The 13,390-nt window shown below is 32.4% G+C and overlaps 1 protein-coding gene across 4 annotated transcripts in view; it reads right to left on the bottom strand.

The window, feature by feature from the left end:
* Positions 1 to 13,390, bottom strand: part of ARB2A (ARB2 cotranscriptional regulator A) — a 388,747-nt gene that overhangs the window by 339,533 nt on the left and 35,824 nt on the right. For 3 of the 4 annotated variants that reach the window (XM_081054485.1, XM_081054484.1, XM_081054486.1), the window contains 2 exons: positions 11,212 to 11,313; positions 6,715 to 6,815 (listed from right to left, as the gene is read on the bottom strand). In XM_081054485.1, coding sequence (XP_080910611.1) covers positions 6,715 to 6,815; positions 11,212 to 11,281 — 171 coding nt within the window. In that variant the 5' untranslated portion in view covers positions 11,282 to 11,313. The remainder of the gene's footprint in view (positions 1 to 6,714; positions 6,816 to 11,211; positions 11,314 to 13,390) is intronic. The other variant, XM_081054487.1, reaches the window with a different exon arrangement.

The following is a 13,390-nucleotide window of genomic DNA, read 5'->3' as shown; positions in this document are numbered from 1 at the left end:
ATTCAAAGGACATCTGAAAGAATTATTTTTTCTATTTGGTTATGTTGCCAACTAGATATACACTTAGGACCAACAGCTTCGACTTCTTTTCAATTTATATATGCATTTTCCCTCCTAACATATTAAAATATGTATACAGTTTAGAAATCAAAGCTATACAAAAAAGTATTAAGAGATTTCTCAGTGCTATCCCTTCATCTTATTCTTCTACATTTCCAAAGATAAACATTATTAATTTTGAGTTTATCTTTCTATATTTTTGCACAAAAATAAACAAACAACAAATAGATATATTTCTTTCTCCTCCTTTCTCACACAAAAGGGAAAAATGTATCTGTATTTTTGTAAGTATTGGCAATTTCTTCTCTAAAGGGATTATATTATCTTACATTCCCACCAGCAACATATATGAGGTCCTTTCTCTCTCCAGCTTCATCTACTGAGTGTGCTGTCAAGCTTATAGATTTTTGTCAACCTGACAGGTGAGAAATGTTATTTCAGTACAGTCTTCATTAACATCTCTTATTATTAGTGAGCTTTAAACATCTTTTCACACGTTTAAAGGCTATTTGCATTTTTTTCCCTGAACTGCTTGTTCATGCCTAGTGTTCATTGGCGGGTTTTTCTTGTGGTTGTTGTTTTTTTTTTTTTTTTATTTTACCTTTCCTTTTCAAGTTTTAGAAGAACTAGTAGTCTTTGGCTGCTTCCTTGGTAGCTGATATGACAAAATATTTCCAGCTCATGAATTTGTTTCTTGCCCTAGACTGGAACACATTTCTCTGAAAGACTCAGGTTGCTTTAATGAGAGGCAGTATTTCAAAATCACAATCATTGATACTGGGTTGGTATTTCAAAACTATAATCAGTGTTACTGGGTTGATAGATGTTATTTCATATTTTGTGTTTACACCTCTGATCCATTTGGAGTTCATTCTGATGTACATCATGAGGTCTAGTCAAATTTTACATTCTTAAGTATTATTATCTAGCTATTACTTACAGTGCCTTTATCTCTAATTATTTATGATTGCACCATAACATAAACTATATTTCCATGTGTATTTGAACTTTTAATGTATTGCTGGACTTTGTAAACTGTTCAATAGGTCTGTGTGTCTGTTCATATGTCAATGCTTAAAATCACATTGATTTTAAGAGGCTTATAGTTTTTCTCAGTTGGGTTTGCTCATTATTTCATTGACTATTTCAATTCCAAGATGTCTAATTACTAATACCATCCTGGATATAGAATCCCACTCGTAGGAATGGATGCTAGAGAGAGATGGAAATCAAGAAAATTGCTAACCAACTCTGGGCCCATGGTCATTTCTTTGTCTACCATAGAAAGATAAATTTCATGTCAGTAATAACAAATAGACAAGGAGATAGAAAGGGGAGAGAAAAGAAGAAATTAAACCTTCATAATAATAATGAAGGTAAATTAGAAATTTTAAACAGTGCAGTGCTATTTTCATTCCATGTTCCTAAAATTTGCTTGGCATATTAAAGAATATAAAATATCACATTTATACATCTTACTTATTCCTCACAATGGCACAGATAATTTTATCCAAATTTTATAGAAGTCTCAGAAATCTCTTTCTAAAGTCACATTGATAGTGATTGAGCCAGAACCAAGACCCAGAGCTCCTGATGGCCAGCCTTTTGTTTCTGTCACAACATCAGATGTGTAAATCTCACATTATATAAAGATGTTAATTATATACAAATAATCACATTATATTCAAATATTTTAATATTAATGATAATTTATCTTATTGTTCCTTACTTTAAATTGCTCCTATTTCATATACCTGAATATAGCCACCGAAAAAAACCTTTAAGACACAACTGGCCCCAATGGCCTATATTCTTTAATAAATTCCATCATTTAAAATATAACATTTTCAGTAATTTTTCTACAATTTTACAAGGCATATTACTAATTCAGGTACAGGAAAAAAATTATGCCCTTAGTTATTTCTATAAGTGTGATTTGATTCAGGAGGAAAAAGCCAAGTTTATAGAACTACCTAATCACTGCTATTCTCTTATTAGCCACATTGACAATTTATTAATTTTTAAAGAGATAATTAAAATAAATATCAAAGGAAATGCAAAGACCCAAATTAGGCAAGAAAATCAAATCTCTCATTAGAATTTCTGCTCGCTTCTAAATTCTCCATTTAATAGTAATTCAGTATTGACATGAAAGAGTTGACAAAATTTTACAAGTTATTAGGTTTACAAGTTATTAGGTGCAAAAGTAATAACAGTTTAAAAGGTTAAAAACTGCAATTACTTTTGCGCCAACCTAATACACACTGATTTTTTACCATTCCATTACTACTTAACATGATTATCTTTCTAGTGTTTTTGATTGAGTCTACTAAAAGCATTATTCCCTAGCATTCAACTCATATATATATATATATATATGTTGTATATAGATATATATACATTAAAGACTTTTATTTTTAAAATTACCCTTTCACATCATTCTCCCACCATTTTAAACTTAGTCTTATTCTTCCAGTAAGAAATATACTTCTTTCTAAATTTAGAGAAATTATACAACTTATTAAAGGCTATATTTTTATCAAGCTGTATTTAGATAGCTATATATATTATTTTATATCAAGCTGTATTTAGATAGTAATATAATATACATTATATAGATAGTAATATATTATATATATTAAATACATTGTATCTAGTATATAGTAATATGTGTATATATTACTATCTATAGTTATATATATGTAACTAATATAGTATACATACTACTATCTATAGTAATATATATAACTACATAGTGTATATATAACTATATAAATGAATTATCTATATATTAGCAAAAGCATTTATTTGACTATGAAGATGTAACTTAGTGAAAGAGTATTCTTTTGTGTGGTTATGGCATGTATTCAAAAAAAACTGACAACTCAGTTTATTTTACTTACACAGTAAGTTTAATTTACATAAAAATGATAGAGCATTTCAGGAGTAAGTCTTAAAAACAATTTCTGCTGAATTGACTGCTATAATAATCTCCTTAAGAGAGAAATAAACATAAACTAAAACAGCAGTGGTGAAATATATATAGTAGCTCTCAGATGAAGACAAAACTCGATATTTGGTAGAAAAACAGTATAAAATCAGAAGGGGTTTTGTTTTAGATTGCCGGCTAAAGTCAAAATCTGTTTCCTTAAAACTTCAAATTAGAAAATTTTCACTAACATATCATTTCCCTTTCTTCCAAACTTCAATCTTAAGCATATCAAAAGCTGTTTATTAAGGCAGGCTCCAGGCAATAAACTCGAATTTGCACTATCTTCTGAATTCTGCCCTATCAAGGAGAAGGAGGAGGTTTCCAGTGCTTCTATGTCCAGAAGGTTGGGGACATGCTTTCTGCAGTTTCTTGCTTAATGGAACTAGAGATCTTATTGGTAACATGAAGTACTAAATTATTTGCAATAGTTAAATACAAAGGTTTGTTTTCTAGAAACTGTGCACAGTTATATAAAAACTTACATTTTCTCAGTTATAGTGACATGAGTCGGAGTTTGATTATGAAGGTTAAAAATTTTCCAACAGAATATGGCACAAATATAGTCTATCTCTTATCAAGTAATTTTCATCAGCAAAGCTTTAATAGTCTGAAGCTTACAGAATTTAGAAAGAAATTAGAATAAAATAATGAAAAATTACTTAGTTTTACAAATAAGAAAAATTTCATTAACGTATCATTTCCCTTTCTTTGAATAAGAAAACACATGTCTTTATTTTAAATTCCTAACATTAAGAAATTCCCTAAAATGCATAGATCCAGAATTTATACTAGCTTATATATTTGTATCATACTCATTTATTATTTATTCAACAAATACCATGAGGACATAAAGTTTCTCCAAATTTCTTTAAAAAGATTGTAATACAGAGTGAAGTACCTTCAGAAAAATAAAGCAAACTCATGCCTTTAGTGTACTTTCTAACATTATTTTCTTTTTTAAATTATATTCTCATTTATTTTTTATTTGATTTTTAATCTTGCTAAATGGCATTCATCTTTAAATCGCCTGGGACCATTTTTGGAAGACAACAAGATAGGAAGAAAAAGATAATGGGAATAAAGGAAACTGAGACTAGAGAAAGATTGTAACAAAGGACACGAGGGAGGTCTTTCTAAAGGAGGGATGATATATGAGCCAAAACCTGAAGGCAGATGGAGGTAAGAGTATCATGAACAAGGAAGGAAAAAATATTTCAAAGAGAGAAAAGAGTGTGAAGGAAGGATAATAATTTGGTTATATTTAACTTGAAACTTGAAGGCATAGCTCAGCAATAGAAAACAAGGAATATGGATGAAACAACAGGTCCACTTTTGTGTTAAATCTCACTATAATGAACGCTAACAAATTCGCCATAGTGAAAATGTCATTATTTGTATATAACTAGAACTCATACATTTCATTGCTAAAATGTCAGAAATGAAATTCAATCAATAACCAATATTCAACAGTGAAATTAGCAATGAAAACAAGTATTTCAGATTTCTTCACCGATCCTTGGGTCCTTTGTTGTGCTGAGTTTTAAGGTGTGTGTCCTATTGATCAATAAAGAAATAAAAGGAATTGGTACTTGAAGCTCATGGGTCCACTGACCTAAATTTGAAAAACAGCATCAAAAATTAAATCATGTGATTTTGCGTGATCACTTGGGGCCAATGTGCTTATGAACACAAATGCAAATGTAAGCACAGGAGGGAGGAACCTAGGTAATGCAGAACATTCTACCTACCTACCTACCTACCTACTTACCTAAAATCATTAAAGTGAAACTCAAAACATTTTGTTTATCGTGGAATAAGATCCACCAAAATTAAATCTGTGACCCTCCTTATATCCAAAACCTAGGTAGGAGATTCTAAGAGAATTCACTTACACAAAGGATTATTATTACACAAGCTAGACTGTGATAGAGTTTGAGAGTGAAAAAGATGCAGATGCCAAAATGAACAAGGAATGTCTGGAGAACAGTACTTGTCTAAGCAAAAAAGTGCACATGGCTTATGGCAAAGAGTAAAATGTAAGTCCTACTAAAACAAAACAAAACAAAACAAACAAACAAGAAAAACAACCCCAGTCTCCGTAAGGCCATACAATATGGATATTTCATAATCAAAGTATTACTAGTTTGTAGCATATAATTATTGAATTCAAGTGGAAATAGGCAAACTTGTGTCTGTGTTAAGCAGAAAATAATGAGGGCATTAAATATACTTAAATTATACATGCTGCAGAACAACGTAAAGAACTATGAAGGGCCTAAGATTTTACCCTGCTTGTAAGCTAACAAGTTAGCCTGCAACAGTTTTGTGGATGCTACCAGAAGACACTAATCTCTTGAGTCAGAGACAAAGAACTTTATTACATAGAACTTTATTATTTATCAGGGTAGAGAGGGCAGTGTGAACTTCATGTTTTCTTCTGCTCCTCTGGCCCCTCAAATCCCAAAAGGTCGATGTGGACAGCCCAAGGGTAGAGGCTGAGCTGAGTGGGACTGGATCACAGCTGAGACCTCCCACTTATGAAGCCCAATCATATAAGGGGGTTGCTGGCTGGCAAACCTCCCTACTCTTTGCTACCAGCACGAGAAGGGAAGAGTGTTATTTTTAGTACCTTGGACAGCAAACAAATCTGCCCTCTGCAGAGGAAGCCAATCATTGTTGTCTTCGGTGGTTTCCTATACAAATATATTTGCATAGGAGAGATAGTCCAGAAAAGAAGCTGTCAATGCCTTTACTCAGAGACATGCAAAAATGCAAGAAATTCATAGAGAATTGTCTCCTAGCAAACATAAACTGTTTTATATATTCTTCATGCTATTGTTTAACCAAGTAATCCATTTGATTATTTTATTAAAAAGTCAAAAATGAATAAATGTCAGCATTTCCTTAGAGAAGTAAAATAGTTGTCTACTTAATCACATTAAACAAATGTGTCCATATGCACTAAAAGTACTTAACATGACACAGAATGAGTAAAAATTCTGGCTTTAACAAAACATTCACCTGAATGACAAATGACATTTTCAAAAGTTCCTACCAGCAGTATCACGTGAGGTACCTAACAGTTACAAGGCCTAATCCTTTGTCAAGTCAAAGGTAAGTAGGTTAAACCCAATTTGTTAGCCAAATAAATCTTCTTCATATAGGTAAGCACTTTTAAAAACCACACTTATTGAGGAATAATTGACAAATACAATTTTATGTATTTGAAGTATACAAAGTGGTGGTTTGATATACACATCACTGTAAAATGATTATCAAGATCAAGATAATTAAATTATCCATCTCCTCACATAGTTAACTCTTTTTTTAGATAAGCACTTAAAAGAACACTTATTCTTCCTGGCATAACAGAGGATTCAACCTCTTAAAACATTAGAAAAATAAAATTAAAATTTGGCATGAATTTGTTTTCTAATGTAATGACTCACTATGAAATATTAAGATCATAGGAAGACTATGTTTGCATAAAAGTATAAACTTTTGAACTGAAAAACGTATTTCTAATATGACCATTAAAAAAAAGAAACCTCTTTAAATTCACTTTTTGTGGAAAGAGTGCATGAACTGCTTCAACTTTTAAACTTTTATTCAGACTATTTCAAACCAGAAAAACAAGGTTGAATCTGTATATATGACCGTACCTCTCCTAGAGCTTCGTATCTTTTCTGGTTCCATCTGTGCAAGTCTTCCCGGTAGTTAAAAACAAACGGTTCCCCAGTTTTTATGTGTCTTAACTGTCCCTCTAGAAGATAAACAAACAATATTGCTATGATTAAGAGTACACGTATAATAATATAGAAAGTACAACTAATAATATCTGATAAAAATTTTGAAAGAACTTTCCCAGAACAGTTCCATTTATTATTAGATATTTTTCTTCAACTATCAACATAATGCAAACATATAAATACTATAAAAGAATGGGCTCAGGTACTCAAATGCTATGCTTTTTGATCTTCATTTTCTAATCTAAAGTAAATGAACAATATTTGAGGGACTATAACATATAAGGATGTTTGCTAGCTACAGGCGTAAACTCGGTCCCAGCTCTAAAGCTTAGAGGCTACCTATCAGTAAGGAGTAAAATCATAAGTATAAAAAGTTAAGCAGTTAACTTCTTAAGAAGTTAAATGAGGATGAATGTAGTCAACAATCTAAAAACTTGCACAGGCAATTCATGTAGACAATAAAGTCTAAAATGAGTTTGGAAAAATGAAGGACCCCCTACAGGCTAAAACAGATTCAGAAGGTTTCAGTGCAATTTCTCAGTTAGGCCTTGAAATACAGGTAGAATTTCAAAGAGAAAACGGAGAGAGGCAGTGAGCCAACACAGGTTTGGACTCTCTAGTCAGACTCAATTAAAAGATTTTACTGCATAAATCATATAAATGTCTAATCACTATGCTGTACACCTGAAGGTAATATAAAATAATATTGAATGTCAATTGTAATTTAAAAAAAAATAATTAATTAAAACAAGAGATTTTACTGAAAATAAATAACTTTACTAATACTTTCAAGGATACAAGTAATCAAGAGACACAGACAAAACAGGGAGAGGTCTGGGACAGCCTGGGGATTCTTCCCAGGTCCTTTCCTCTCACTGGATAGCACTCTCTGGTCCAGTGTAGGTGAGGTCTCTAAGTGAGGCATACAGTTTACGCCACACATTGGTGAGCATTTTGGTTGCATAACCATTCCTATTTGATGTGCCAGACAGTGGTATTGCTTATGTAATATTCTTCAGAAAAACATGCCTCACATATCCACAGAGTATAGGTTTGTTTACCATAAGCAAAGCCAAACCAGTCATCCAGTTCAAAGCAGTCTGTGGATGAGGACTCTCATAGCAAACATTAGTCTGCATTCACTAAAAGATTAAATTATTAGAGTGCTTACAAGGACAAAAGACCAGGCCACCTGTCTTCTTTCTTTCCCCACCAATATTCCTCTGGCAATCAGGAGATAAATAGACCATAGGTGAATTGCTTTACACTGCCCACCCCCTCATCCCTCCCAGCTATATAAACAAAATTCTGAAAAATAGTCAGCAAATTCAAATAACCCAGTTTAACAGAAACAAAAGAGTAGTGAGCCAAAGAGTACAACGTAACACTGAAGGACATTTTGGGATCGAACAGTGGAAGGCCCAGACTACTGAGCTGGGACTTTATCCTAAGAGTAGGGAGGCACAAAAAGGGTTTCGGGACAGAAGGGGAACATGATCAAACGGGACAGAATTACGCAGTACGTGGTTTTCACCCAACGCGGGCATGCGGGAATGGAGGGAGACGTGAAAGGGAAGTGATGGCTCTGAAACTGAACCCAGGAAATACAATAGTCCAAGTGAAACTGCTTCACCGTTTTAATAAAACAATTCCACCACATGTAAAATGGACATTTTTAACATATACTGTAAAGGTTAATCCTCATTCATTAAGTTCTTTTAGTTCTCACCATGAGACACTGTACTGGATCACTGTAACACTTTTTATATCAGATGATGTCATATAAATTTCAAGTATCATTGTTTTTCTTTCTAGGAAAGAGAAATTCCCACTTAAGTAGATTGAGGGCATCGGCAAATCTAACACTTAGGAATTTGACTAAAGTGACTTTATTACCTATAGCAATGTGTAATAGTGCCGCAGCTGAAATGTGAAATAGGTTTTCTGTGAAACTGCTGTATGAAGGAATTGACTTACCTAGCTTGTAAGAAAATTTAACAGACCACTTGTATCTTCATCTCAGAGAAATGTTTTTTTTTTAAAAATTCTCTATTTATTTCAGGTATAATAATTATCATAAAGTGATAAAGATTCCTAGGAAAGAATGGGCCCCGTAAAAACAGCCAACTGTTAGCATTAGTGTTGAAAGTGAAAAGGTGAAGAGGCAAATAAAGTGAGAGTTTTTATCCAGAAAAGATACCTGGATCACTTATGTTATAATTGTATTTGCAAATTCAGCATTTCTCAAAGGTTTGGAAAATCTCTCCAGCAACTGTCGAAGGTCTGATTTAGGACACTGTAGCTTAGAGTCCCCTAAAATCAGTTGTTAAGTTTCATGTGTATACACAGGTGCATGCTATGCTGGAAAGCATATACATATATTTTATCAGATTCCAGGTGGAACCTGGGACCCAAAATAGGCTATCACTGGCCTAAATACATTAATAAATTACAATTATTTAGGATACTTTCTAGCATGTAGTAAGAGTTTAACAAATATCAGATGATGTGAAAGACAAGATTCAAACTCATGGTCTACTAACAAGTCCAAACATTTTTTTTGTGATACAAAAGTGTGTTTCCTCATAACATGGCACCAGGACATAGGGAATATATATATGTGAGGGTAAAAGGGGAAAATAACCTTCACCTTCTTCATCTTCCAAAGCAAAGACATTTGAGCTGGGCTTTCTACAATTACAACAACTAAATAAGCACCTTAAGCACAAGGAGTATTTAAACAGGCACAGTGATTTGAAAGAACACGGTATCAGTTGGATGCACGGAAAAAGAAGCTCATCCCTTTGCTTAGAGTGAACTTTGTATCTGATTTTTTCTCTTCCCAAACTGAGAACTTTAAAATCCTTTAGAAAAATTTAGAAGCTTCTTCAACCAGATAATGAAAATTTTATTTGAAAGCTTTCATAAGAATTTTTGTCTTTATAAATCTGAAAAGAAGTCCCTGAAGATACTAAGTTAGAGAGGCCCTTTTAGGTGTTTAATATTGAGACCCAGATTCCTGTTTTCAAATCCTTAACTCTACAAAAAAATATTCACCATTAACTCTAAATTCAAAAGTGAACTGTATCATGCTATAAATACAATCATTAAAGGTGATTGTCACCTTGGAATGCAAGCATCTTTGCCTCATTCTGTTAGTCTACACTTATGCAAGACATGTCTAGGATGTTTAAAAAACAAATGGTAGGTGTGTGCAAGGGTGCACACGCATCCGAGGTGTTATGTGTATGAAATGGCATGTGCATGTGCAAATGTGTAGATGTACAAAAGTGCGTGAGTGCAAGTCGTGTGCATGCAAAGGTGTACAAATGTATGCCAAATTATGTATGTGTGTGTGTGTGAATGTATCTGATAAGAAAGGGAGAGATAAAAGTGCATTGCTCCTTTATTTTCTAATCACTTTAAGAAATGTTCAAGGAAGCTGCAAGCTAGACTTCAATGAAAACTGAGGCCCTATAACCATAAGCAAACATAGCTCTATGCCTTAACCCACACTACCAACACACTTCCCACTACTATTCTGAAAGAAGAATCTAGTAATCATTGCAAAGGAGCAGAGGCAATGTCAATCTCAGGGCTTATTTGATTCTGTTAATTAAACTGTAAAAAACTTTAAAAATATTACTACTCATACATATTTTGGCGTAAGATATTCTGTATAAAGAGTGAAAATTAATCTCAGAAGACGGATCAAAGTTTCTAATACCTTCTATTTAAACTCATTTAGTATTCTAACATAACTGATAATGTAAAGGGATATCCACTAACACAGCAATGGCAGATCACCGATGTAGTTGACGCAGCACAACAAATAGAAAGCTACAACTCACATACTACCTAGCATGTAATAATATTACCCTTAAAGTATAACAGTGTTACTAATCCAATGAGTCATAATTCTTTGTTCCAGAAACATCCTTGCGATCTATGTTCTGAATCCTAACTACAAAGTTTATTTTATTCAGACCTTAATTAATACATTTTAAAATAAGGGTGTTGCCTGAAGAAAATTGAGTATTGTGCTTTAAAATATCTCAGAGATAATCATTGCCAGTCATTTCATTTTAAATAACATGTAAAACAGAAGCATATTTCTACATAATTTAATTAATTCCAATTGCATACCAAGGAGTTAAAGACTCAAGGTTGAAATACATAAGCTGAATCTAATTCATGCTCTTGGTTTAAGTGACAAGACAACTATGGAAAATTTTAACTTGGTTCTTCTAACTGAGTGAAGAATTTCACTATTAAATATGGAAGGATAAGACATTATTCCTCCCCCAAAATACATAAAACATTCTAGCTGGCAAATAAAGTAGCAAATATCTACCCTATGTTTCTATGAGCATTGTTAAATAAATAGTGCATATAGCATACACTACTTACTTTCATTAAACGCATATTCAAATCCTTCCAGGGTATCCGGAAAATCAAAAGGTGGTTCATCTTTTTTCATTAGTTCATCCAAATCTATCCTAGATAATAAATCTAGAAAAAAACATATAAAATGTAGTTATGTTAATTTTCAGTTAATACAGATTATATTTTAAATTATGTTAAGTATTCCTTTATTCTATTAGATTACTTTTTATGTTCTGTGATAACTGATAATGCTATTAAATTTTTAAGTTCTCATAGTGCTATGTCATAATGAACTATAATATCAACATAACATAAGCACTATCAAAATCATAATTCTCAAAACAATCACAATTCAGATCATATGTACCGCTATAATAAATTAAGCTCTCCCCTTCAAAATACACAGCTATTAATTTGTACTTTATTAACCTCATTATATAGTTTTAAAAGTTTCAGACACTACTATGACTTTTATTCATTTTTTTTATTTTTGTTAAATCTATTGTGGTGACATTGGTTAGTAAAATTATATAGGTTTCAAATGTACAATTCCATATCATCTATATACTGCATTGTGTGCTGACCACCCAGAGACTGTTCTCCTTCCATCACCATATATTTGATCCCCTTTACTCTCTTCTACTATGCCCCACTCCCCCCTTACCCTCTGGTAACCACTAAACTGTTGTCTGTGTCTATGAGTTTTTGTTTGTATAGTTCGTTTGTTGCTTTCAGTTTTATATTCCACATATGAGTGAAATCATATGGTTCTCCATTTTTACTGTCTGACTTACTAAAAGGTCACTGAATTTTTACATATAAATTAAACTGTTTATGGATAAAGAAACTCATAAATCTAAATAGTGGTAATATAGCATATTATTCCATTTTTAGGGGAAAATCACAATATTAAAATAAAACATGCAAACTGGAGAAAATTCGTTAACACAAAGCAGTTTTTATTCTTTACATCATTTGATTGTATATGCTCAAAAAACTTGTCAACAAGGTTTTTCAACTAAACATTTTATTTTGGAATCATTTTGATTTACATGAAAGTTGAAACATAGCAGTATAGATAGTGCCTGTATACCCTTTACCTACTTTCTCCTATCATTATTACACTGCGCTACTATGGTACATTTATCAAAATGAAGAAACTAATGTTGGTATTAGTTTCCATGGTATTAGTACCATGTTTCTCCCAAAATAAGACCTAGCAGGACCATCAGCTCTAATGAGTCTTTTGGAGCAAAACTTAATATAAGATCCGGTCTTATTTTATTATAATACCAGGTATTACATTATATTATATTACATTATATTATATTATATTATATTATATTATATTATATTATATTATATTATGTTATATTTCCAGTCTTATAGTAAAATAAGTTAATTTTTGCTCCAAAAAATGCATTAGAGCTGATGGTCCAACTAGGTCTTATTTTCAGTGAAACATGGTATTACAATTAACTAACCCTAGATACTGCTCATCATTTTCTCCATTAATGTCCATTTTCTGATCCAGGATTCCATTCAGGATAACACATTGGATATAGTCATCATATCTCCCCAATACCCTGTTAAAGTTTTTGGTCTTTGCTTCTTTTCCATGATCTTGAATGTTCTGAGGAGTACTAATCAGGTATTTTGTAGAATTATGCTCAATTTAAATTTTCCTTATGTTATATAAGTTTTTAGAAAGAATTCCGCAGAGGTGAACTGCCCTTCTTATCACATCATATGAAGGGGAACATGGTATCCACAGGACATCACTGGGGATATTAAGCTTCAGTGGTTAGTTAAGACAGCATTTGCCAGACTTCTTCACTACAAAATTACTACTTTTCCCTTTCCATAAACTATTCCCTGGAAGTGACTAAGTCTAGCCCACTCTCAAAGAGGGCGGGGAGGGATTATACTCTACCTCCTGGAGTAGAGAACATCTACAAATATTATCTGCAATTCTTTTGTATGGAAAATTTGGCTATCTTCCTCCATTTACACATTTACTCAATCACTTACTTAGTATGAACTCATGGATAGTTACTGTATCCTTTGGGTTACAATACAATACTACATCACTTACTTCGTTGCTTAAATTGTTACAGTGTTGGTCATTGTAAACTCTTTCCGCTGGCTTATATATCCCTTTGATATGCTCTCATCTTTTTGTTTTTTGAGCATTTCCTTACTT

The sequence above is a fragment of the Rhinolophus hipposideros genome, assembly GCF_964194185.1.
Source record: "Rhinolophus hipposideros genome assembly, chromosome: 7".
NCBI classification, from domain to species: domain Eukaryota; kingdom Metazoa; phylum Chordata; class Mammalia; order Chiroptera; family Rhinolophidae; genus Rhinolophus; species Rhinolophus hipposideros.
The sequence above is the reverse complement of the archived record's forward strand: the minus strand, read 5'-3'. Positions and strand labels throughout refer to the sequence as shown.